Source organism: Silurus aristotelis (assembly GCF_946808225.1).
Source record: "Silurus aristotelis genome assembly, chromosome: 24".
Lineage (NCBI taxonomy): Eukaryota > Metazoa > Chordata > Actinopteri > Siluriformes > Siluridae > Silurus > Silurus aristotelis.
Window position 1 is genome coordinate 4458873 of NC_139597.1, and position 27848 is coordinate 4486720.

Sequence of the window (27848 nt, forward strand, 5' to 3'; positions counted from 1 at the left end):
AGCTACTCATTCTGTATATCAACATTTATCCGTTGTTAGATTTTCATTATTTGGAACTATAGTCAAAATTATTTTATGTAGACGTGTTGGGGGATCTGGTTATTGAAAATTTAACGTTTTATTGTATTTCTGATTAAAGAACCAGAATTTTGATTCCCATCACTAACATCTGTACTCTCTTCAGCTGTAGCACATTACACAACCACCAGATGGCAACCTTTTACAAAAATCATCTCAGGCCCCCTTACTGATGGCGTGGCTCTTGTGAGAACCCTGGCTCCTGGTTCTTGACTCTTCAGCCACTCTGTGAGTTATTATGTCCTTTGGAAAGCCGTGTGCATGTGTGTGTGCATGTGTGTGTGCGGAGAGATGTGGCGGCGGTTGACGTCGATTTCTCACATGCAGATGTTCCAGCGCTCGCTTCACACCACATTGGACTTGTTCAAACAAAGTCGGAGAACCTGGAGAGCGCTCGCATGTTATGTTTGCGGATGGTGGTTTTGCAGCTGCGCTCCAAGAAACATAGAGGACTGAGTAAAGAGTCGAGGTTCCCCCAAAATCCTCCTTCTGTATCCAGTTGTACTGCAACACCCACAGCCGGGTATAAATTCAACACAATATGGCTGATTGTTACACATCGATCATGTGCACATTTACACACACACATACATATATCTTTACTAAAACAAGTGCACCAAGACTGAAAACTAAATGTACAAACATACAGAAAAAATATCAATGAATTGAGTCGTGTGATCACTGGATGCGCTCTGTTTTCTACGGTAAGCACGACACACGATTCTCCTTGGTAATACGCACGTTTTGATACGCCACATATCCGTGTTGGCTGCTTATGAGGGGGCAGGATCAATGATGTCATGTGACGGCACTATCTTATCCAGCAATCGATATTTCCCGCTGTCCTCAGCGTTTTGACACGTCTCATGTCTGTGTTTCGGTGGAGTTTCACATTTTCGCATATTTTGCTGGGTAACGTCAACGTGACGTTTAGTGGTGTCAATATGGTATTTGGAAGGCGATTCTCCCGACTGTGCCGGGCATTTAGTTTGTTTCGCTGCATCCTAGCGATCTCGTACGCTAACTGGTTAATGCACACATGACGTCACGTGACTACTAATTTGCCCACCAATTAAATTCATTGTTTGATTATATTGATCAGTGAGGTTATTATGGCAGCAAATTGGTATTTAATGTGGAATGGGATGTTCAAAAAGCACATAAATCTTATAGTCAGGGGTCCGCACACTTTTGTTCATACAGTGCATTAAGGCAATTTAGTTTCTTCGTATTTTTCTTTTCAACGTAATATCGTATTTTTGAGGATATTTCCTCATTCAGCTAAACTAAGCACTTTTTCTCACACTGCTCTGTACGCGCATTTGCAATGACCATCACCAGTAAGCAGCCTCCCACTTTCTCGGTCTGTGGGGAATGAGAAACAGAAACTAGCACACCATGCCACTACTAGTTACTCTTTTTTTTTTACAAAAAAAACCTTAATTTTTGTTTCTGTTAAAAGGGTTTGGAGTAATTGGTTCAGGTTACACACTAAAAAGTGTGTCTATGTGAAAAGGGAGCAATCTGAAAGCAGGTCATTGTTTTCTTCTCCTCTGCAGTGTAATGGGCCGTTACAGACATGACACTTTGCAGAAAGACAGGGTGGGGGGTGGGGGGTGGGGGGTGGGGGTTTGTTAGGATAGAAATATAAGCAAAGAGCAAAAAAGGACCATTGTCTGACTGGGACAATTGAAAACATGATTTGAGTACTTGTGAGCATGTAAGAAAATGTAAATTTATTAAAGATGCAAAAAAACAAAAAACAAACAGAAATTTTTTTTTTAAAGGCATGACAAAAAGTCAGCTCACATCTCAGTCATCCAGAAAGAGAGCTTTCTGTCTCCAGCAATTACACACAGGGGGAGGGTTCTGTGCCAGCTGAGACCCGAGCCCACCACTGACGAGCCGATCATCACGGGCTGGAATGATATAGTACAGAATATGGCATGAGGCGTGCGAAACGTTGGTACTTGATACACATTATACCATTTCCTGACTGAATACTGGATGGTGATTCGCTTGAAGGTCAGGTGTGAGGTCTGAGGGTTGAACACGCAGGTCGGTTTAATGAGTGTTCTAAATTAAAGTTCTGCTTAAGGGCTAAAACGATTCCTCGAGTAACTCGAGCATTTGAAATACAAAAATGCATCGAGGCAAATTATATGTTCAGTTCAGTCCTTTTAACTACACACGAATCACTGTTTCCCCACGGACTATTATTACTGACGCACCACCCGCTAAACTCTGGACTACTCGGCTAAGCTCTGGACAAGTAAACACTATGGAAGCCCGTTTCCGCCACAGTCTGTTTACCCAATTCAGACTTTTTTCTAGCAATTCTAACTTTTTTCGCGACTCAGAATTGCAAGAAACAAACTTGGAATTGAGAGAAAAAAAAAGTCTGACTATTAAACAAACACAGAAGACGCTGCAGAATAAAAAATGAAATGGGGAGAAGATTCAGGCCAAAGAACACAACAGAAAGTTTCCAAAGTTTGGGGTCATTTTAAACTAAAACATAAAGAAAACCTACTTTACCCCTTTTAAAGCCATTTGAAATAGATTTTTTTATTCATAAATTTGTATTTATATATTTGTGTTTGCATTTTTGGTGTAATATGGCAATTAAATTTAGTTTTCACAGATATTCTTGTGTGCTATTTCAGCCAAAACAATGTTTATTTTTCTAATAAGGAAATAAATGACGTTCATTTTGGCCGACCCGTCTAATTTTCTCTTGTATATTTAGTATTGCTCTTAAATAAAGGAAAAGTACTTCTTATCTGATTACTCAATTAATCGATAGAATACTCGATTACATTAAAATATTAAAATAATCGATAGCTGTAGCCCTTTTCCGCTTATAAACAACTGACAGGGTAAGACAACGATTGTAGCAAAAATTTTACTATATCTCCTTTGAGGACAAAACTATAGAAATAAAAAATGGATTATGTGGCAGCGGGGGCGTCGGTTTGTGAATGAAGGGCGAGGCCGGGAGCAGATAGGCAGCGGATTGCCTCACCTGAAGTCAATGTGACCTAATGATTATTCTTTTTTTTCCAGTGATCGGAGGATGCATTTAAGGAGGAGAGTGTGTGTGTGTGTGTGTGTGTGTGTGTGTAGGGTATGTGTGCGCATGTGCCAGAGACGTGCTGCATGGGCACTAAGCAGACAGACACGAGATAAAACGAAAAATGACCAGTTGTGGCGTTCCTTCTTTCTGCATTTACGCGCTCTCCCACATATATATTTTAGAGTAGGCAATGTGCAGTTTGTATAACAGTACAGATTTACTGTCCTTCAAAAAGTACTCAACATACAGCCATTATTGTCTAAATAACTGGCAACAATTGTGAGTACATGTGAACATGTCAAAACTGTGTCAAAAGTGTCAATATTTTGTGTGAACACTAATGTTATGTAACACTGCCTTAAATCCTCTGGGCACAGAATTTACCAGAGCTGCACAGGTTGTTGCTGGGATCCTCTTACACTCACATAATGACATCACGGTGCTGCTGGATGTCAGACACATGCCACTTCTCCTGCTTCCACTTAAGGATACCCCACAGGTGCTCAAATAGAGTTCAGGTCTGGAGATATACTTGGCCACTCCATCACCTTCAGCTTCCTCAGCAAGCCAGTTGTCATCATGTTCTCCAGCAGCACTCATGCAGCCCCAGACCATGATGCTACCACCACCATGACACGATTTTCTTGGTTCTCCTCACCAGGGCATCAACACACAAGCCAGCTTCAGGAGAGGATTCCATCTGGGCCGACGGCCATGCAAACAGACTTGTTGAAGGACCTTCCGCTTCTGCAACCTCTAAGGCAAGGGGAGAACGAGGACTCGACTTTTTTGATGGACCCTTGCGATGTCTGTTCTGAGTGGAAACCATCTTGGAAAACGTCTGTATGACCCTGACCACTGTACTGTAACTCAGTTTCAGTGTGTTACCGAACTTCTTATAGCTTCGGCCGTCTTTGTGTAGAGCAACAATTCTTATTCTCAAATCCTCAAAAAGTCTTTGCCATGAGGTGCCATGTTGAACATCCAGTGGTCAGAATGAGAGAATTGTACTCAAAGCACCAAATTTTAACTGCTCTACTACAAGATACACAAATTTGTATGGTCCTGTCAAGCAGACAAAAACATGAACATGATCAATAGGACGTGTGGCTTTCCATGGTAAGCGTTATCACTTAGGGTGTACTCACTTTTGTTGCCAGCTATTTTAAAAATAAATCTGTACTGCTATATAAACTGCACATTGACTACTCTAAAATATATCCAAGTTTCATTTCTATAGTTTTGTCCCTTGAGAATATATACTAAAATGGTAAATTTGTGAGGGGGGTGGTATACTCACTTTTGTGAGATACTGCACATTAATTTCCTAAAGACCTTACTGAGATAAATGAAAGGGTTTTTTCATGGGTGACAAAATTGATTTGTTTGATTGGTAAATGGCTCGAGGCACAGGAGAAGAAATTGTAAAAATGGGAAAAAAACAAAACAAAAAATAAAACTGAAATGATAAAGATGCAGCATAGAAGTTAGTTAAGAAGTAATTAAAACACAATCTTTCTCTCTATATGGCATTACTTTGTCCCTCTGTATAATTTTGAGCAGCAGCCTTCTAGAACGTGCAGTATATAAAATCAGAAATAAAAAAGGAAGCAATATTTTGATCCATTCAGTCAGTTTTGCCTTGCAAACATCAATGAAGTAATTAACTTGAATACGTGAGCATGCTCTAAATTCACTCTGCTTCACGTCAGGCCAATAATATTGTGTAATGCACCGACATCTAGATGTGAACGATCCCGTTAGTAAAACACAGTCTGTACACTTACCTGAGGGTGACTCAGGTGATGCACCACTAACTGACTGCTGATTTTCCCTGGACAGCCAGTCGTGGCGAAAAGATTTTCGTTTGCTCTTGACCACCTGCGAGACGCCAAATAAAGTTATATATATTTATAAAAAATCTTTAAGCGGCACTGATATTAAGTGAGATTTTAAAACGAGCCGGAACATCAGTGCTTACCTGAAGAGCCGTGCTTTGTCTAAATGCACAGGCCTTTTGTCCTGAGGATAACTATTACAAAAGGAACAATGAAAAACATTCATACAGATGGTGGTTAGTGATTTCTTTCCCATAAGCACAATTAATTAGAGGTCGACTGATTCATCAGGTTTGCCGATTGATAGCTGGAACCATTATAATTCATACCGGTAGTTTTTCCGGGTTGCATTATATACAATACGAGCGCAGCCTTTAAAGGTGAATCGTGTTGTTTATTCAAAGTGCCCTTTTTTTAATTAATTTTGAATGTAACGGTGTTTTTTTTTTTAATTTGTTCTGTTACTTTTTGTTTCATTTTGAATGCGTCTTTTATATTCCTGAAGATTTATTTAAATCATTTATACGTTCATATTGATTTCATCTAGCACATTTGTCATGATTCAGTACTGTATTTTTATTATCAGTTGATTAATCAGAAGTCTATTGATACAGCTCCTAAAAAACAAAAAAAAAAAAAAACAACAACAAAAAATTTAAGTTTATCACTTTCAAGGCAGAAATCTGAATTTCCGATTATAATTATTAATTATTAGCTAACAACATGCTGGTTAATTTTAATAAAAACTATTTTATCGACTTCTCAAAGTCAATTTCAACACATGAGGAGGAACAGATGTGTGTTGAGCACCTTCATATTATAAAATACTATAATACATTTTAAGGCAATTCTATTTAAATTGGAAGCCCTAAAGCAGAAGGTCTCCAACATTTTGTACACCACTGTGTGTGTGTGTAAAGGAATGTTTTCTGAAATCGTGCTGTATGTAAATTTAAAGTTCGGAGGCTCTTAAAGGACAAAACACACAAATAACACAGCATCATATCTATAGACATTTTGTACACTTTTCTGGCCACGAGCTCCAGAATCATAAAGAATGTAGTCTTTATGCAATTATTTGTAAATGTTTTTGTGTGTGCTGGTTTCCAGCATTCAAAATTTCTTTATTTTTTCAATAACTCTGGACGGCTTCATGCTGTAAAAGAATCGAGATGCGGTTTTTTTGGCAGATTTGGGAGCTTGTTGGTTTTAAATGTCAGTCGAATGACCTCTTTCTGTGATGATTAGATGGATCTGGGCTAACGTTTAATGAAAGTCTCTATGGAAGTATAAATACATGTAAAATTAAATTTTTTAAAGATACTTTTGAGCTAATTGGACAAGTTCTTACCTAGATCGTGTAATATCCCAGATCACCCAGTCGCTCCCCACCACAGCGCCCACTTTAATGGTGTTCGTGAGGCACCAGTCGGCTGACATGAGCGGCATCTGCCCGCTCTCCAAAGACAGAATTGCCTGATGGGTGACGAGATCATAGAAACGTATGGTGCCCTTTTTCTCGGCCACCATCAGCTGGGAGGAAACAAAGAACAATATGCTCTGCATCCTTCCTACATTTGGCTGAGTGTATTCATTAGCGACAGAGACAAAAGAAGCCGCTGTGAACGTATCATCCTATAATACATTGATATCTTTCCCCAGGTCGTGTTTTTATCTTCAGCAAAAGATTCAGTTCGATTCGAAGACTGCCTGTGCTCTCACCTGAGAACGTCTTGAGCCTGAACCGAGGGAACTCGCAGTACTAAGCTTACCTTATACACCTCCTCAGGATGCCAGCACACAGTGACTCCCGGAGACCAGAGTCTGAACAGTACAGTTTCGTTCCCTTCCAGATCCCAAACCCTGAGGAAAAAAAAAAATAATTTTTTCGAAGCCTCTAGTTTCAAGGTTAACTAAATATATACGCCGAGTAGAGTGTCCAAATAAACTATCTGACGTTACGATCGACTCGTCCGAGTAAGTAAGAAGGCAAAAATCTCCTGATGAAGACAATAATGCATCCGAGAAGCCATATACAGTAAGTGCAAAATCATGACTCAGGCCTGATCTCGTCTTACTGTGCGTTTCAAAAGGTTGCGTTAGAGGCATATCTATCATTAAACAAGGCGCTCCAAAAGACTGAACTTACACCACATGCCCTCTGATGATGACGGATCCTCTCAGATGGTAAAACGCAAATTGACAGCATGTGGTATGGTGAAGGAGAAGCGCTTGCTCATCCACGCCGAGATACTGGAATGTCAGCATGAAAACATTGAAAGCGCACAGAAAATACGCTCGAGACTCCCATGAAAGCCTGCTTTGGACAAACAAGCTGGCAATCCAATCCAATCCAATCCAATCCATCCATCTATCAGCTTTATATATATATATATATATATATATATATATATATATATATATATATATATATATATATATATATATATATATATATATATATTTTATAAAAGTTGAAATTTTATAGTATTATACTAAAATGGTTGTTTGATATGAAGGGTACATACATGTACATAAGACTGCAGGCAAGGGCTCCACAGGGTGTTTACATGGTCCAAGATTGAAGGGAAGTGGATTTGATTGTAAATATTAACATTATTATAACATTTACAGCATTTGGCATACGCTATTATCCAGACTGACCTACAATTGGCTCATTTATTCAACCGAGCAGATGAGGTTCAAGTGCTTTGCTCCAACATCTTAAACACTGTGCTACCAGCCTTGTTTTAGCACATTATTAAATCTATCCAGGTGAGTCTAAGCATCCCTGATGGTTTGGAGCAGGGAAACAGAACCGATATTTTAGTTATCTACTCGTCTATGTTGTTCTCGGCTAAAGTGGCGTAAACTAGACGAGAGGTCATAAAAGGAGTAGGACACGAGCCAGACGGAGGAAATAAAACTGGGACAGAAAGCCATCTCCGTGCTCTAAATCGGCACACACGCGGTTTTAAAAAAGAAGAAATAGAAAAAAACTCAAAATCAAGCAAACCCGAGGCTTAAAACAAGCGGAGTGCGCTGTCAAAAAAGGTCTCAATCAAACAACCAATTAAGCACAGGAAAGGAAGTGGAAGAGGTATTGTGCGGTAAAAATATCCTGCGTGAGCTCGGATACCCGCTGAGCGCAGGATGTGAAGTTCAGAGGTTGCTTCAGTTCCGATGAGCGCTTAGGAAAGCGAAAAAAAAAAACCACGGCGGATGAAAAATACAACAGTGCTCAGCTTCTGAAGGAAAAAGAGCTTTCGGTCCAACTGATAACTTACTGTAAAGTGTGTGTGTGTTGGGACAGAGGAAATGTTCAGCTCTTTGGCTGCTGCCCCACTGGGCACCCAGTGACGAACGAGCAATAAAAATGGTTCACTAGGGTGTTATGAAGACGACCGTGTTCTTCCGAAGAGAGCGCAGACTTCTTGCATGTCATAAATCCCCGAAATTTTGCAGCTTGTCCTGTGTCCAAGAGACAACTGGGACTGCCAGTGCCGGCTTGCAGGCTTCCCTTCCCAGGAAAACAGGCCTTTTTGCTCTTTAATTTGGCCTTTCGCGAAGCCACGAAGGCATCCTGGCCGTGGTGAGCACAGATACAGGGAGTAAGTGAGAAAGTGAGAGCAGGAAAAAGAACGAGAGAGGCCTTGCGGACAAATAAAATAAATCACTAAGACAGAGCATTCGGTCGATCCGGAAATTTAGGAGCTGTATTTTTTCACCACATCAGAGCTACGAGTTCTCTGAAGGGGATCAACTGGGTTTCTCTGAAGGGGATAAACTGGTTTGCAGGGGTTTCTTGGAAACAGAATGCTGGCTGATGAGGTCATCATGAACGTGTTCCTTGAGATCTTGTCTCTGGAATCGGAGTAGGCTAGGTGGACGAGTTCCTGTGCCCCAAATGGAATGATTGTGCACGGGATAAAAGAAGCATACGCTACATACGAGGTGAAACAGAAGTGAGAAAATGGAGGTAAGGTTCTGGAGATCGAATCTCCACCACGAACAATGTTCAGCGGTGCGCTTGACCTGATCGGCCCTTCGCAACTCCAGCGCGAGTGAGATTTCAAACCACGACGCACAAACATTGGCTGAAACGCTTCGGGCTCGCCGAGGTTGCCAAGCGAAAGAGATCAATCGCACGCAACACCAGAAACCAGACCATGACCACCGATGAACCGACGGTGCACTCGGAACGATGGTGTGGGAATGTGGACAGAAAGGGGGAAAAAAAAAAAAAAATGAATAAAAGAAGGAAAACGAAATTGGACCAAGTTCTCGCAAAAAAAACACCAGAAAGATAATTATGTCACACCAGCATCAGGATGTTCGAGGGGTCAGCAGTTCTCGAGTCATGTGATCATGACTGGCTTTCCAACGTCAATACTGAAGCCTTGATTGTTATTTTTTTTCCCTTCAACTAGGAAATACAGTAAAAATTGCACAAATGTAGGATTTAATTCCATATACAATCAAGTACAAAAAGTATAAATGAAATCAAATGAATCCTCACAGACTGTCTAATCGAATCCCTTCATGTTCAGACAATTTCACTTTAAATAAATAAATAATCTCCGTTATTGTGCAGTACTGATATTTTATATTGTATTGGTTACATTATTGGATCATATTCCGTCTATTTTTCCCCCCTTGATATCCAATCCACCTTTTTTTGTTTTGTTTTTTTTCGCTGGGTGTGGGATCAGTGCCATCTCCAGAAACGATGTTTTAAATCATGATTGTATGAAGAAAAACTGTGGACAAGAAGCAGGTACATATTTCATAGCTGGAAAGACAGAAAAGCAAAGCTGATGTAGATTAAGTGTCTATCTGTGGAAGAAAGAAAGAAAGAAAGAAAGAAAGAAAGAAAGAAAGAAAAAAAAAAACTAGGTCGATCATCAGGACTTCAGGTGATCCTTCCTCTTTAATAATGAACTCGGTCAACTCAGCAATTCCCTGGAGTGACCTGCGCTTACAGCATTCGCCTGTAGGAGGCAACAACAGGTCAAGCGGAGCTAAACTGTAGAAGGAGGACCTTCGGTGTACCACACCCCACTATGCATGCACATGCACACACACACACACACACACACACCAGTATGTGCACACACACACACACACACACACACACACACACACACACACACACACACACCAGTATGTGCACCAACATGCACACCCTAGCAATCCTAACCAGGAGATCAAAGTGAATCTGATCTGATTCCAATCTCACAATCCTAAACAGAAAGTCGAAGTGAATCTGATCTGATTCCAATCTAACATTCCTAACCAGGCAATCGGAGTGAATCTGATCTGATTTTATTCTAACAATCCTGACCAGGAAGTTGAAGTGAATCTGATCTGATTCCAAAATAACAATCCTGACCAGGAAGTCAAAGTGAATCTGATCCGATTCCAATCTAAGAATCATAATCTTTAAATCAAAGTGAATCTGATTCAAATATCACAATCGTAACCAGGAAGTTGAAGTGAGTCTGATTTAAATTCAATCTCACAATCCCAAACAGGAAGTCAAGGTAAATCACATCTGATTCCAATCAAAGTAAATAATAACAATTTTATTTTAAATGCCCACTCTAGATGTCAGGCTGCAGACGCGGAAGCAGATAAAGTCCAATCATGTTCTTTATTGCAGTGCAAAAAACAAAACACTCATACACCAATGAAAACAAAAGCAAACCCAGACATCCGTTCGTAACGAAGTATCCACTATGAGCGCGAATGTCAAACGCCTAATCCCAATGAAAATAAAGCTTTCGGCAATGAGTACTTCAATAAGGAAATGGAGTTCGGAGAAATAGCCAGCGGTGAATCCCGGCGTTTGAGCAGCCACGCGATTTACCTGCATGACAATACAACGACCGACAGCCTGTGACTCAAGAACGTGAGTTTATGTAGTCTGATCTTTCATGAGCCACAGCTGTCGGTAATCTTGGGAAGCAGCGTGACTGCTATCGAGGGGGGCGTGGCAGGGTGGATCTCTGACAGCTACAGACGGGGGCGTGGCAGGGTGAATCCCTGACAGCTACAGAGGGGGGCGTGGCAGGGTGAATCCCTGACAGTACCCCCCCCTCCAGGGGCGACACCTGACGCCCCAAAACCCACCTATGCCAGGCGGGCCAGGGCACTCCGAGGAAGGCCTCCTTAGACGCCTGGGAGCAACGGAGGCCTGGTGAACATCCTCTGCGGAGAGCCGGCATGGAACAACACCTTGCAGGAGGATCCGGAACGGAGCCACGCCCTCGGTGCTGACGGGAGGCTGAGTAAAGCCCCTGGCGGGGATTGAAGCCGGAGTGATATCCATAGCGGGGAACCGGAACTGGACGCCAACCATGACAATGACCGGGGAGTGGAGGACGTCCCGGGCGGAGACCAGGAACGTCGTACCACCCTCTGAGGGACCTGGAGGACCGACGTCGCCGTCAGAGGGACCTGGAGGACCGACGTCGCCGTCAGAGGGACCTGGAGGACCGACGTCGCCGTCAGAGGGACCTGGAGGACCGACGTCGCCGTCAGAGGGACCTGGAGGACCGACGTCGCCGTCAGAGGGACCTGGAGGACCGACGTCGCCATGCGGGGATCCTGTGGGCGATCCGTCGTCCTGAAGAGGACCTGTGGGCGATCCGTCGTCCTGAAGAGGACCTGGGGGCGAGACGTCGCCCTCTGTGGAGCTTGGATGCGATCCTTCGCCCTGCGTGGAGCTTGGATGCGATCCTTCGCCCTGCGTAAAGCCTGGATGCGATCCTTCGCCCTGCGTAAAGCCTGGATGCGATCCTTCGCCCTGCGTAAAGCCTGGATGCGATCCTTCGCCCTGCGTAAAGCCTGGATGCGATCCTTCGCCCTGCGTAAAGCCTGGATGCGATCCTTCGCCCTGCGTAAAGCCTGGATGCGATCCTTCGCCCTGCGTAAAGCCTGGATGCGATCCTTCGCCCTGCGTAAAGCCTGGATGCGATCCTTCGCCCTGAAGAGGACCCGGGGGCGAGCCGTCGCCTTCTGCGGAGCTTGGATGCGATCCTTCGCCCTGCGTAAAGCCTGGATGCGATCCTTCGCCCTGCGTAAAGCCTGGATGCGATCCTTCGCCCTGCGTAAAGCCTGGATGCGATCCTTCGCCCTGCGTAAAGCCTGGATGCGATCCTTCGCCCTGCGTAAAGCCTGGATGCGATCCTTCGCCCTGAAGAGGACCCGGGGGCGAGCCGTCGCCTTCTGCGGGCGCTGGAGACGAGCCGTCGCCTTCTGCGGGACTGTGGGGTGAGCCGTCGCCGTCGGTGGAACCCGGGGGCAGCCGTTCAACTTCCCTTTCGCAGTCCTGGAGCCGGGGTGAGTGCACAGGGAAACCCCTGGGCGTAGGGGCGCTCCTTGGGACCCTTAGGAGCAGATCGGAGTCTACTGGGCAGCCTGGAAATGAGGTGAAGCCTGCCTGGAGATCCACGAGCAGAGAAGGGCTCGCCTGGAGGTCCACGACATCAGTGGAGCTCTCTTTGGGACACTGAAGCGTAGACGAGCTCGTGGGGTCGCTCGGAGGCGGAGACGAGCTCTCGGGAGGAGCCTGGAGCGGAGTCGTGCCCTCTGGAGGAGCCAGGAGCTGGGCGGAGCTCTCTGGAGGGACCTGGAGCTGGGCGGAGCTCTCTGGAGGGACCTGAAGCTGGGCGGAGCTCTCTGGAGGGACCTGGAGCTGGGCGGAGCTCTCTGGAGGGACCTGGAGCTGGGCGGAGCTCTCTTGGAGATCCTGAGGCGGAGCCGAGCTTTTCGTGGGCATGTCGCCTTGGAAGGGGCTCTGGGATGTGGCGTCGTCTGGAGAGGGACTCGGAGGAGTCACTTCGCCTTCTGTGACCGGAGGTGGCGGCGCGGCGCTCTCGTGAAGACTCTGTGGCGGCGCGGCGCTCTCGTGAAGACTCTGTGGCGGCGCGGCGCTCTCGTGAAGACTCTGTGGCGGCGCGGCGCTCTCGTGAAGACTCTGTGGCGGCGCGGCGCTCTCGTGAAGACTCTGTGGCGGCGCGGCGCTCTCGTGAAGACTCTGTGGCGGCGCGGCGCTCTCGTGAAGACTCTGTGGCGGCGCGGCGCTCTCGTGAAGACTCTGTGGCGGCGCGGCGCTCTCGTGAAGACTCTGTGGCGGCGCGGCGCTCTCGTGAAGACTCTGTGGCGGCGCGGCGCTCTCGTGAAGACTCTGTGGCGGCGCGGCGCTCTCGTGAAGACTCTGTGGCGGCGCGGCGCTCTCGTGAAGACTCTGTGGCGGCGCGGCGCTCTCGTGAAGACTCTGTGGCGGGAAAGCACGCTCCTGGAGACACTGTGGCGGCGTGGCACACCCACGGGAACCTCGGAACAGAGCGGCACGCCTGTAGAAGCTCTGTGACGGCATGGTGTGCTCGCCGACGCTCGGAGATGGTGTGGTGCGTCCACGAGAACCCCGGAACACAGCGGCACGCCTGTAGAAGCTCTGTGACGGCATGGTGTGCTCGCCGACGCTCGGAGATGGTGTGCTGCGTCCACGAGAACCCCGGAACACAGCAGCACGCTGGTAGAGACCCTGAGATGAAGCAGCCCTTTCATTAAAACATTGGGGCTGAGCTGCAGGCTCATGGGAAATCCGGCACGGAGCCACGTGCTCTTGAGAACCTTGGAATGGAGCACCTTCCTCCTCAAGGGAACTGTAGTGGAGATCCACCACCTCTATCCCCAACTTCCCCAGAAGCAGCCCGCTGAATTCGGCGAGTGAGCCGAATTTGCCCCCTTTGGCGCTCCATAGTGAGCTGGCTTTGGCAAGAACTTCACCAGACAGGAGGGAAATACAGAGGGCAATCTTGGCTCATTCGGAAGGAAACCGGGAAATGTTAACAGCCACATACTCGCCGATGCCTTGCAGAAATCCGCCTAATTCGTCTTTTTTCCCCGAGTAACGAGCCGGTAATCCCCTCGCGCTCTCTGAGGGGCGTGGCGCAGCCGCGCTCTCATGATCCGGCTTCTGTGGATCTGATCCGCGAGGAGCGGCACTGAGCTTCCGGAGGAAATCCGAAGCCGGGTTCAGCTGCCGATCCATCGCGGTCGGAATCGCGGAATGGCGAATCCGCGTTCGGTATAGGTCGGTCGTTCTGTCAGGCTGCAGACGCGGAAGCAGATAAAGTCCAATCATGTTCTTTATTGCGGTGCAAAAAACAAAACACTCATACACCAATGAAAACAAAAGCAAACCCAGACATCCGCTCGTAACGAAGTATCCACTATGAGCGCGAATGTCAAACGCCTAATCCCAATGAAAATAAAGCTTTCGGCAATGAGTACTTCAATAAGGAAATGGAGTTCGGAGAAATAGCCAGCGGTGAATCCCGGCGTTTGAGCAGCCACGCGATTTACCTGCATGACAATACAACGACCGACAGCCTGTGACTCAAGAACGTGAGTTTATGTAGTCTGATCTTTCATGAGCCACAGCTGTCGGTAATCTTGGGAAGCAGCGTGACTGCTATCGAGGGGGGCGTGGCAGGGTGGATCTCTGACAGCTACAGACGGGGGCGTGGCAGGGTGAATCCCTGACAGCTACAGAGGGGGGCGTGGCAGGGTGAATCCCTGACACTAGAAGCCACCTGCACAAAAGATTTTTTATTCATTGCATTTTATTGTAATTACGTCATCATTTCTTTTGCATTTTCATTACCAAAAATTGTTTGTTATATATATATATATATATATATATATATATATATATATATATATATATATATATATATATAAATAAAAATATACAAAAATATTGGTTGCTCATTAGCCAATAAAAATACACATTCTTTTATACAACCTTATAACTGCTTTATCTCTGTAAAGCTGCTTTGAGACAATGTCCATTGTAAAAAGCGCAATAAAAAATTAATTAATGGAATTAAATAGAAGTAAAAATCCCCTCATTAGCGTTTTGTATTGCGAAACTCCAGACCACATGATTCTGTCAAGTGCCTGAATACAAAGCAGCGTAAAATTCTATTGCTAGCAAAACTTCTAAAACGTTTCTAGAAATTCTAAAAACAGATGCAAAAACTAAAATTCACTCTTTGTCTACATCAAATTAGTCTTTCTAGTGGATTCGATCAGTTTCTTCTCCGGTTTGCATTAATGCACATAAAGCTTGTCAAGCGTCATACGTCGTTGCTTTTTTATCCATATAATGGGACTTCCAGGCCATGCTCACTGGAGCTCTGACCTCCCAGCTCCTAGCTGATGATTATACGATTTGTCCACCACCGAAGTCGAAAGACTTTGTAATTTTCTGGAACGGAAAACCGGCGCCTCGTCGTGCACGCCTTTGTATCGAGCTCGCCTTCGTGGACACGCCCCCACAAGCCAATACCAACCTTTTTTTTTTTTTTTTTTTTTTATTGCTCCAGTTACTTCTAGTCTAGACACAAATACACGTCCAGGACTTTGATCAGATGACGGTATGTGAATGAAAAGTGCATTGTGGTTGCGTGGGATGAATTAAAAAGACATCTGTCCCTCGTTTCCACGCAGAATGTGTCAGAACCGAAATCTTTCTGCAGATGGAGATGTTTTCTCTGGCCGGAGAGGGACACGGAGGCACGAGGCCGCGGCTGCAGATACGTCTTCTCTCCCACGCGTCGGTTCGAAAGTTTCGCGTCTTTCCAATGCCCTCTGAGTGTTTTCCCTAAAACTGCTGACGTGCTCATCCGAGTCAGCACTAATAGCGACCTGCCCTTGATCACACGCTGAATACCAAAGCTATCAAAGTGTGCGCGTCAAGGCCGGACGAATAAATCATTCAGCGAGCTCATCAGAACGGAGAGAAGCCTTCAGAGATCAGAGACTTTTCCCCCCTAATCCGACAGCTCGTCCACATTTATTCGTATCTGCCCGCTGTGGAACGTTTGGCCCCCCGACTGTGATAAAGACTGATATTCTCCATACTCTTTCATCCCGACCTCGAATTTGAACTTGCACCAACACCAACAGGGAGGCCGCAAGCAGGAGGAGGAGGAGCACGGAGCTCCAAGAACACACACTGGGGTGATGGGTGTAGCATAACATTAGCGTAGCGCTCCGATGAGAAAGAGCGCTGTGTCTAGACACATGCTGGAGTGGACATGAAGTGGAGGAGACAAGTATCCTGAAGAGCAGAATAACAAAAACAGTCACAAGACACACTCACGCATACAGTAGAGTCGGCCGATACGGTGTACTAGCCCCTCACACACATATACACACACACACACGAAGCAGGGTGGGGAAAAAAAAAACACGAGTGCGGCAAGTGCATCCATCTTTTATTAAACTAACCCGGCACTTCCAAATCAATCACACTGAATAAAAACGATCTCGAATGCAAGAGCAATATATCTCGCTTTATTGTTCTGATAGAGAATATTACGCTTATAAAAGTTCATAAAGCACACTTGTCTCCGCGTCTTATAGCTACATAATTATAAGACATAATCTGTGCTCTGACACACATAGTTCTTCAGTAAATATAATCATTAGATTTGCTTTTGAAACATCCCCATTCCACATGTAGTTCCCATTTGCTGTTGTAAAAACCTCCACTCTCCTGGGAAGATGTTTCACTAGATTTTGGAGTGTGCCTGTGGAGATTTCTGGGATTTCATGCAGACAGGAGGGTGTTAGTAAAGTCAGGTACTGATGTAGGTGAGAAGGCCTGGGGTTCAGTCAGTGTTCACGTTCATCCCAAAGGTGATTAATAGGGATGAATTTAGAGCTATATTAATGATCTTCCATTTCAAGCCATGTAAAGCACAAGTCAGCATACAGAGAGGAGGTGCAACAGTTAACAGCCTGGTGTGGAGTTGGATGTGTGTGTTGGTTGTTGACTTCAGGAGAGCACAGAGCGACCATTCTCCACTGATCATCGATGGATCCTCCGTGGAGATCCTAGTGGAGAACTTCACCTGGTCACTCAACACCAACTACATTACCATCTCTACTTCCTAAGAATGCTGAGGAAAGCCCATCTCCCTCCCCACATCCTGACCATGTTCTACAGAGGGACCGTTGAGAGCATCCTGAGCAGCTGCATTACTGCCTGGTTTGGGAACTGCACCGTCTACAAGACCCTACAGAGGATAGTGAGGACGGCTGAGAAGATCATCGGAGTCTCTCTCTCCCCTCTATCACAGACATGTACACCACACGCTGCAGCCGCGAAGCCAAAAGCATTGCGGACGATCACACATACACACCCATCACAAAGCATTCGGGTCTCACATCCAGACTGTGCAACATTTTAAACCCTCAAGCCATCAGGTTCCTCAACACACAGGAACTCAACAGAACTGAACTGGAACTCACACACTCACTCAACTGTGTGTTACTAAGCTGCTACAAATCTTAACTCAAACACACACTCATTCTTTCACACATCCATGTCTTCAGTACCACCCATATTCTATTCTTTTAAATTAAATTCAAATTGCATGCTACCGCATCCAAAGGCTTCTTATAAAAGATCCATGAAGTTACTGAGCAACTCAAGAAGGATGGATTTTGCCACAGGTTGCATTTTAATCACTGCACACCTTAACAATGATTAAACTGTATTGAATGGACATTTGGTGCCACATAGATAAGGATGGCTTTTCTTTTGAGTCCGGTTCCTCTCAGGGTTTCTTCAGGGAGTTTTTCCTTGCCACAGCAGCCACTGGCTCGCTCATTAGGGACTAACTTAAAATTATAAGGAACAAACATATACATTCTTTTATAACCACTTCATCTGTGTAAAGCTGCTGTGAGACGATGTCCATTGTTCAAAGCGCTTAACAGATAAAAATGAATGAACAGAATACAAAATTGTGCGTCTCCATCTTTGTTGGAACAGTTCAGGGAAGAACCACATATGGCAGGAAAAGTCAGGTGTCCCAATACTAAACTAATACTTATACTACATCATATTACTTTACTATGGTCATATAACCAGTAGACAAAATAAACTGTGAGTAACCTCAGAAGCTGAGATTCATTATGCTATTAATTACATACAAAACAAATAATTGCACTTATTAATTGCATTTTGTTATTTCATTTATATATTAAAAATCAAATTTACTTTGACCAGAAACAAATTTAAATTATATGCTTTCAATATTTCAATGCAATGCTAATATCACAGTGAGGAGTTTTTTTTTTTTTGTCCACCTCAACATAATTTGCCATAATATCGATATTTTCTTCATACTGCCCTAATTACGGAGGAAAAAATATTATAACACCAGCATCCCACAGGGCTGTGTTCTGAGCCCACTACTCTACTCCCTGTTCACCCATGTCTGTGCTCCTCTGCTTAACTCCAACATCTTCATCAAGTATGCTGATGACACCACCATGGTTGGCCAGATCAGCAACGACGACGAATCTGCCTACAGGGGAGGGATGCGAAGACTGACAGCATTGTGTTCCACCAACATCCTGGCCCTCAACGTTATAAAGACTAAAGAGCTCATTGTGGACTTTCGGAAATCTAACAGCAGGTGACACTCCCTAGTCTACATCAATGTAATGAAAGGATCTCCAGCTTTAAGTTCTTGGGAGTTTACATCTCTGGGGATCTGTCCTGGCACCAGAGCACTTCAGCTCTAATTAGGAGGGCACAACAGTGCCTGTACTTCTTGAGGAGTCTAAAGAAAGCTCATCTGTACCCAGTGCCTTAGCCTTATTACTATTTACTTGTACTTTTTCAACAGTGTCTGCATATTTTTCACTGCTATAGACTTCATATTTATTCGCTGTGGTATTCTATATATTACATGCTGTACATATACTTACATAATTATCTGCACTTGTCAGTTTGCATAATTGCTACTATTTGCACTTCTGGTAGATGCTAAACTGCATTTTGTTGCTGTGAATTGACAAAGTTCTATCTATCTATCCATCCATCCATCCATCCATCCATCCATCCATCTATCCATTTAATTTAAAACTAAGCTTCCCATTACTTTCATTATTACTTAAAGTATTTAAGCAATAAAGCCATGAAATATAAAGTTGATCAAATTATCAAAATAAGCTATTAGTGACAAATCTAAAAACAACTGCTGATCTGGACTTAATATAGATTCTATTATCGTCTATGAGTTGAAATGTTGTGCAGATATTCGCTATAAATGAGTCTATTTGAAACTATATTGGAGCGTTCCAGTTACCGGCCACCTTGAAGCCATTACGGTTGCTTTCATTTCCTGGATTGCGGCTTAGGAAAGGGGGCGAAAAAAAAGTGTGCGGCGGCGTCCAGGTGTGTCGGTTACGCGTCTCTGACGTAAAAAAAAAAAAAAAAAAGGCTTCTGGAGCGCTCACTTGTGTTACCCTGAGCTGGCAAGGAAACCGCACCGTACCTCTGGGGTGCGCTGGATTCGGGCCGCTTGTTAAGTGTCACCAAGGAGACAGGAGCGTTTATAAAAAAAAAAAAAAACATATTTTGGGCTGCTGATTGGATTTCCACGTTTAACCAATCACAGAAGGAAAGTGTGGGGGTCGCACTTACGCACAGCGGCCCTGTTGTGCTTAGGGTCGGGTTTCGCACTGGAAAGCGCGGTCATGACTTTCTGGACCATTAACAGAGAACAGAACATAATAGGGCATGCTCTTTCTCACACACACACACACACACACACACACACACACACACACACACATTGCGATTCCACTAACCTGCAAGTGTGATCGTCACTGACCGATGCTATTTGATTTCCTTCTGTTGGCTCGAAGATGACATGATTGATGTAGCTGGTGTGTCCCTCCATCACCTAGGCAACATAGGAAACAGGAAAATCATATACATTTGGACGGTCGAAATATATACGCTTAAACTTCGGTTCCCACCCGGTCCCAGAAACAGAGAGCCCGCAGGTACCGCGGAGACGCCACGTCTGCCTTAGACATTGTTTTAGACTGTGTTTTTGTTAGGGGGAAAATATGATGTAAAAACCATTACCATGGTCTGACAAATATATTAGCAATTCCATTCTCTCTCTATTATATATATATAATAGAGTTCGGTTCAATTTCGGTATGGTTGGGGGGGGAATTATTATTATTAGCGCAGTTTATTATTATTCATATTTGTGACCAACATCAGAAGAGTTTAAATTTTTAAAACAATTTTAAACAAATTGCCTGCTTTGTTAAATAATATACGAAATAATACTTTATATTTTATAAAAAGAGAATAAATCAAATGAATCCAATACACTTTTCTTATTATATTGCTTAAATTGAGTAATCAATTAAATTGATCAAAAAAAAAAAAAAAAAAGGAAACAATTAAATTAAATAGTTTATCATTTGTAAGACCGCAATTGGGTAATACAGATGTTTATATAAGTGTGTGTGTGTGTGTGTGTGTGTGTGTGTGTGTGTGTGTGTGTGTGTGTGTGTGTGTGTGTGTGTTACATTTTCATTTTTCAGAGCAAGAAACCCGATGAACTCGATTCAACAAGTCTCCTTTCACTGCAGCCACAGCTGCACCGCCACATACATCATCTCTCGCAGAAGCATCGATATTACCTTCAGAAAAATTCGAGTTTGCAGTGCATTTTTCTGCATTTTTTCCAGTGCATTAAGATTCACTGGGGGATTTCAAAATAAAAGAAAATCGCAAGTTTTTGTTCAAATTCTACAAGAAAGAAAGTATAAAAAGGTTCATGTATATTGCAGCGCAGTGAAATTATTTCTTCGTGTATCCCGGCGATGTTAGGAAGCTGGGGTCAGCGACGATACACAAACTGTTAAGGGCCCTGCTCAAGGGCCCAATAGTGGCAGCTTGGAAATACTGGGGCTTTAACCCCGGCCCTTCCATTTAGTAATCCAGAGCCTTAACTGCTGAGATATAAGAACCGAGAGAAACACTATGAAATGAAAAGAATATTTAATTTAATATCAAAACAGCTTAGTGGTTAAGGCATTAACCGTTGGCTCTGAAGGTTGTGATATCAAATCCCAGCCATGCCAATCCGCCACTCTTAGCCCTGAGCAAGACCCTTAACTCCATAGCTGCATAACTTTTATTGATTATAAATTTCTGCCCTTTTCAATGTGACGTGCAAATGAACGGATAATTGGTCATTAAACATGGCTGCCCACAAATCACACTAAATTTCTTACATATTCTGGGGAGAACAAAAAAAAAAAAAAACCCTCTCTCCAAACAGAGCTGCAGTGTCACGGCCTGTTCCTTTTCAAGAAATGCCTTCCACACAGAACACCACATTCCCACTCGGAGTAATCTAATAAAAGCCCGATGGGAGCGCGCTCCAATATTTTCAAACGCATGATCACTCAGCATTTGGCCTTTATGCTAAATTCCACAAATGTCTCCAATAGACAATACTGCATATTGCTCGAATCTCCATAATGTGCAAAGCAAAACAACATTCCACCAGTTTCTGTGATGGGACACCAAACAGCCCGGGGTTTAAAACGCAATAATCATACGAAAATTATTTGGAAGGAATAAACACAGTCCACGACTGCGCTCTGAGTTTTATTTGAAGTAAAAGCGTGTTGTATATTCTGCAAAAGTCAGACAATGAAATCCTGAAGGAAGGTCAGAGTGTTCAGAGTCCTAAATGAATGTGCAGCTTATAAACAACTGTAGCCACTGGAACATACAGTTCCATTTCCATACATCTGTTTTATATATTTCCTAATGACTTTACTGAGCCAAAACAGAGGAGTTTTGATTTTTATTTATATACATGATGAATTATATAGACTGTATTACCAAAAGTACCATTTAGTCCCAATTTGCTCTTATAATTCCCTCCACTCTTCTAGGAAGATGTTCCACTAAATGTTGTGATGATTTGGTGCTCATTCAGCTACAAGTGTTGTAGTAAATTCAGGTACTGATGCAGGTGAGGCGCGAAGGCCTGGGGTGCAGTCAGTGTTCACATTCATGTTTCACTCCAATGTAAAGCATATATTAATGGAGCTGGCTTTGTGCACAGGTGCATTGTCATGCTGGAACAGGTTTTGGGTCTCCTAGTTCAAGTGAAGGCATAATTTCATGCTACTGTGTCCAAAGACGTCCTGTGCAATTGCACGCCTGCAGCTTTGCGATTACAGTGTTTGAAAGAACCACATATGACTGGAAAACTCAGGTGTCCCAATACTTTTTTCCAATATAGTGTATACGGTGAATTTTGATAAATGGGTCGCAAGAATCTGAAAAGAGGGTCGGGAAATATCACGAATAACGGCGCCAGAACCCCAAAAACCTTTAATATTATTAGAGAGCTATATTTAATATTTCAGACACGTCCTGTCTCATTTTCTCAAATGTGACTGATATGTGAATGTGAATGAAACAGCTATTTACAGTACCGTACAGTATAAACTATACAGTATATGCTGATAAAAAAAGAGAGAGAGAAGCTAGAATTGGTCTTTGAAACAAAAAAAAAACACAGAAAAATTGTACAATTGAATTGGAGTGCTGAGAGAAAGTAGGAAATCTCACGAAGCAGGAGATGCCTACATCCTGGCACAATCCCAATGCATCGTTATACGAAAATTTATATATTGTATTAAAATAAAAAAATCGCAAGTCGAATCATCGTTTCTTAAACATGACTCAATTTAATGTCATTTTTACGCTACTTCTTTATCTCTTTCTTCCAACAAGTTTTATAGAAAATCAGTGATGAATATCAAGTGTTACTTTGATCTATTTAGTCGGTTTTGCACTGCAGTCATCAATAACGGCTTTAACCTGTTGACGCTGGTAACGGCGTAGGCCATAAGGTGATAATTTACGGCTAGGTGTGAGGCATAACACCGTTTTAATGCAAGCCTTTAATTCACCGCAAGCAAATGTCATGCCTCACATTATGGATTCTCACTTATACATACAGCATGTCCACAGAAATGCACACAGATACTGACTCTACTCCTGGAGGGGAGAAATAGCTCACCGTCAGTTCATCCAGCTTCTGAAGATCTGAAGTATTGAGTCTCAGTTTTCGGTCGGCTGATGCGGTGCAGAACCTGCAACCAAAACAGCGAAGGGAGCTGGTCACATTGGGCAGTGCGGCGCACGAGAGGACTTGTGATATATGTTGCGCATCACGATACATAATTTACCGCCATCCGTCCAGTGAATCGAAATTGACGCCAAAACCAACAGCATCCATCAGCATTATATATTTACTTTTTTTAAACATTTTAAAATAAATATACTGAACAAAATTTAGAAACCCAACACTTTTGTTTTCGCCCCCATTTTTCATGAGCTGAACTCAAAGATATAAGACTTTTTCTATGTACACAAAAGGCCTATTTATCTCAAATATTGCTCACAAATCTGTCTAAACCAGCACTTGTCCTTTGCACAGATCATCCATCCACCTCACAGGTGTGGCAAATCAACATGCTGATTAGACAGCGTGATTATTGCGCAGGTGTGCCTCAGGCTGGCCACAATAAAAGGCCAAGATCTAAAATGTATATAATTCCCTCCCTCCCTCCCTCCCTCCCTCCCTCCCTCCCTCCCTCCCTCTCTCCCTCCCTCCCTCTCTCCCTCCCTCTCTCCCTCCCTCCCTCCCTCTCTCCCTCCCTCCCTCTCTCCCTCCCTCCCTCTCTCCCTCCCTCTCTCCCTCCCTCTCTCCCTCCCTCTCTCCCTCACACAGACAGACAGACAGACAGACAGACAGACAGACAGACAGACAGATTAGATAAAAAACTGAATTAGACTTTACTGAGTTCTAACCTCTGGAACTCCAACCGTGTAAAACGGGAGGGAGTGGCGTGTACCTGATCATCTGCGGCAGCTTGTCCAGTCGGGATTCTGGACTCCATGCCAGAGCGTCCACACGAACACCGTGCATGAAGACACGCAGAGCGTTAAATTCTACTCCGTCTACGTCCTTGTCCTCTTCCTGCACACGCACAAACAAGCACATGTATTGCATAATACCTAATCAAACTCCAGAATTATTGGCACCCTTTATAAAAACTAAAATGAAATATATATATATATATATATATATATATATATAAAAAAGGAGGTGATCGACATTATTGCAGTTCTTTATAGATGAAACCTAATTCAGAATAACAACAGCAAAGAGTGTGTGGAACCGCATCTTCTACACCATGCAGAACACCTTAATCTCCTTTATATATATTTTAAAGATACACTATATTAAATATACTGATATACTAATACAGTGGAACCCGGTTATCTCGCCCTCGGTTAACTCGACAACTCTATTAAGTCGACGTTTTTGAAGTGGAACCGCCAAATTCTCGCTTTTTCTCAGCATTTTTTTATCGGTTATGTCGACTTTTTTATGTCGCTGAACCCTGATATCTCGAGCACAAGGGGGGAAAAATTTGCCATTTAACGTTCAGTTATCTCGCGCTGTGCAGCCGCAGAAGAACTCGCGGAAGTGGCGGAAAAATCAAACCTTACAGCTGCTACAGGTGTTGTATTGTATACTGGTGAATCTCTGCTGTTAGTTAGTGCACACATGCCTTTTATTGTTAAATGTTATGCGATGAACAGGAGGCGAAAGTAGAAGTGCGGCGCTGAACAGCACACGGGAGAACGTGGGATGAGCAGCAAAAGCATAGAATGAACACGGGCAGGATCGGGGGGGGGGGGGGGGTAATCCGCGGTGCGCTTTGGGAAGAAAAGAGCAGCCGGTGAGAGAGTGCCGGTGGGAAGACACGTACCGGGATACGCATGCGCGATAACAACGACCGCCGTGAACTAACATATAGCAACAATAACGGACAGTGAGAGTGTGGAAGTTTAAATAGGAGCTGGTGATGATGATAAACGAGCACCATATGTGCGCGATTGAAGCCGGGAGCTTCAGAGAAAGCGGCCGAGAAAACACCTGACATGCTGAAGGGGGCTGAAGGGGGCGTGGCAGGTGGATTCATGACAGATAAACATGTACTGTATGTATTTTTATAACATGACTTCATCAAACAAATCGCGGCAACGCTGTTGTGTAAAAAAAACCCTTCAGAAACACGTGCATGCACATTCTCATTTATTAACGCACATCATGTGCATAAAGAAATTTCAAGCACGTTAATATACTGCCCCCATTTTGATTTTCGTTTATCTCGATCATCGGTTATCTCGATGCTTTTTTGGCGACCCCCTAGGACATCGACATAACCGGGTTCCACTGTACTAACCATTATACTACTGGAATTCTTATCGATTCAAACACCAATAAGTAATCAAATAAATAAAATATAATAAAAATGAACAAACAAATAAGTACATATTAATGTAAAATTGCATAATACTTGTATATATTTTTTTAAACTATTTAAATCGCAATCTTTAATATATTTAATTCTAAATGAATAATTCATACTGAATAATAATAATATATTAATTATTTATTATATATATATATATATATAGGGATGCCAATTATTTTGTCACTTGATTAAAAAATCCAATAACTAAATTAATTGTTTATACCAATTATTTATGTCTTTGTGAACCTTAAATAAATACTAATTCATCATCATCAACACATCATGATAAATCATAGATTAAGACGCACACTATTTTGCCAAAAGTATTGGGACACCCGACCTTTCCTGCTACATGTGGTTCTTTTCCAAACTTTTACCACAAATCTGAAGGCACTCAATTGTACAGGGCATCTTTAGATGCACTCTAATAAAATATACATTTAGTTTTGTAATTTGTTACGGAATAATTTGAACTCTTAATGACATAAATAGAATGGAAAAACCCTGGCACATGTTTCACGATTCAGGATTTATAGGATCAGACATGAAACTGATCTCTGATTGGACGGTGACGCTGTGCACCGTGTCCCATTGAGGTCACCTGAAAGCGGCACGTTCCCACCACCACGTGCTGGTTTTCGGCGTAGGCAAGGAGAGAGGAGGCAGAGCCGCAGTCGTACGGACTGAACTCCACCACGTTGACGCTGCCGTCGCAGGGCAGTGAGTATGTGGCCGAGTGTCCCGCCTCCTCCTGCATCATCAACACGGATACTGCTGCTCACAACGTCACTACAACTCCACCTGCAACAAGTCACAAGAACGTCTTCAGTTATTGCACTAATGCCAACATGTCAATCAGGTATGGTGGTTGGATCGCATTTACACCATTAACCAGACCCCCTCATCCAGGGTGACAAAATCGATAATTTAATAATTTATCAATAATACAACTGAGGGTTGGGGGCCTTGCTCAGGGACCCGGGAGTAGGAGCAGAGTGCAGAGTGGTCAGTCATGATACAGCACCCCTGGAACACAGAGTCAAGGGCCTTAGTCAAGGGCCCAAAAGTGGCATCTTGGCAATGCTGGGCAAAGCTTGGCAACCTTCTGAACAGTAACCCATCGAACTACCACTTCCCAAGTTTTCATTATGAAACGGGTCAGAGCGCAGGGTCAGCCATGGTACAGCACCATGCTATGGCACCCCTGGAGCAGATAGGGTTAGGAGCCGTGTTCAAGGGCCCAACATTTGATCAGTTTTACAAAGTCTTAACCAGTAAAACGCCACCTCAGCTTTCAGACCGGAACCCGTTTAAAAAAAAAAAAGAAAAGTAACGTCCTACGTACGGAAACAAATTAAAATAAAAATTCACCTTTAAATGTTGTGCAACATGTAACGTTCGTTCTTTTACTAATTACATTATAGCAGCTATAAACAATCGCTTCCCCACCAGACGTTATTTCGTACACAGATGGAGACATTCTAAAATAACATGAAATGTGCTTAAATTGTTCTGGACTTATGTGCTTGTCTATAGATAGTATGCTTTATTATCAATGTTTTTACTGAGTTTGGTCTTTTTTTGAAAATGTCATCGCATCAAGCCACGTTAAGCTTTTTTAGAATGTCCCCCTGAGATGTCCATCCATGTGAAATAAACGTCTCCTTACAGGAAACGAGATGCAAAATACAGCATCAGTCGGACAACGCAAATCACACGTGCACCCCCGCTGTAGCGTGAGCGCGCAGCACACCCGCTGTAGCGTAAAAGGCGTGCTGCCATGGAAACGATGACGTATAAGAACTTTAGGTTTTCCTTAAACCTGTGAGCTGAACCTCAAGCAAAACTGACAAAACACTTTACCTTCCTATTCTGAGTAATTTATCTGAATAAATGAATTAATAATAAATATATATATATATATATATATATATATATATATATATATATATATATATATATATATATATATATATATATAGCAAATAAACTAACAATGACCAGCAACCATGCGCGTGCGCCCAGCTCAGCGTTAACATGCTTAGCTAAAGATAACGGCGCATTAAACCAATTTAATTATTTAAAGAAAAATTACTAAATAAAACGTATATTTTATACCACCTTCTCTAATTGATCCGAGTACAGCTGTTGTTTTTATAAACCCCGAAAGTGCCCTAGTGTCATGCTTGTCAAAAAAAAAAAAAAAAAAAAACCGTCTTTCAAACTCGTTCAAAATGATTGCAATTTCTTTTATTTCCGGATTGGCCCTTTTAACTTCCGGGTTAAGGCGGAAACTGATGGCCATTGATTGCATTTATAAACTGAGTACTAATATTAATTTAGAATACATTTCTTATACTGTATAACATTTCTCATATTAGCCGGAAAATACAGCTAAAAATAGTAATTATTATTATTTTCCTATTTAGTATTTAGTTAAAAACTTTTTATGAAAAAGTAAGTTATAAAAATGTTACAAAAAACAACATTGCCTAATTTTTGACATTTTATTTGTGTAAAAATGTAAAAATTAAGACAAATAAACTAAGTTTGTTGTCAAAACGATATTTTTGTAATATTGAAACGAGTGCATA

At 43.1% G+C, this 27848-nt stretch overlaps 1 protein-coding gene across 2 annotated transcripts; it reads right to left on the bottom strand.

Moving 5' to 3' along the window:
• Positions 1-1795: 1795 nt before the first annotated feature.
• Positions 1796-27523, bottom strand: nup37 (nucleoporin 37). Of its 2 annotated transcripts, none has more exons than XM_083527748.1 (10): positions 27376-27523; positions 25856-26055; positions 23782-23906; positions 22944-23016; positions 19681-19775; positions 6765-6855; positions 6344-6525; positions 5136-5186; positions 4942-5035; positions 1796-1997 (listed from the first exon to the last, which is right to left on the bottom strand). In XM_083527748.1, the coding sequence occupies exons 2-10, from the start codon at positions 26012-26014 to the stop codon at positions 1884-1886; spliced, it is 984 nt and encodes a 327-aa protein (XP_083383874.1). In that variant the 5' UTR covers positions 26015-26055; positions 27376-27523; the 3' UTR covers positions 1796-1883. The 2 variants fall into 2 exon arrangements, with proteins under 2 accessions (XP_083383874.1, XP_083383873.1); XM_083527747.1 differs by having other exon boundaries at positions 27373-27493.
• Between the last annotated feature and the right edge of the window lie 325 nt (positions 27524-27848).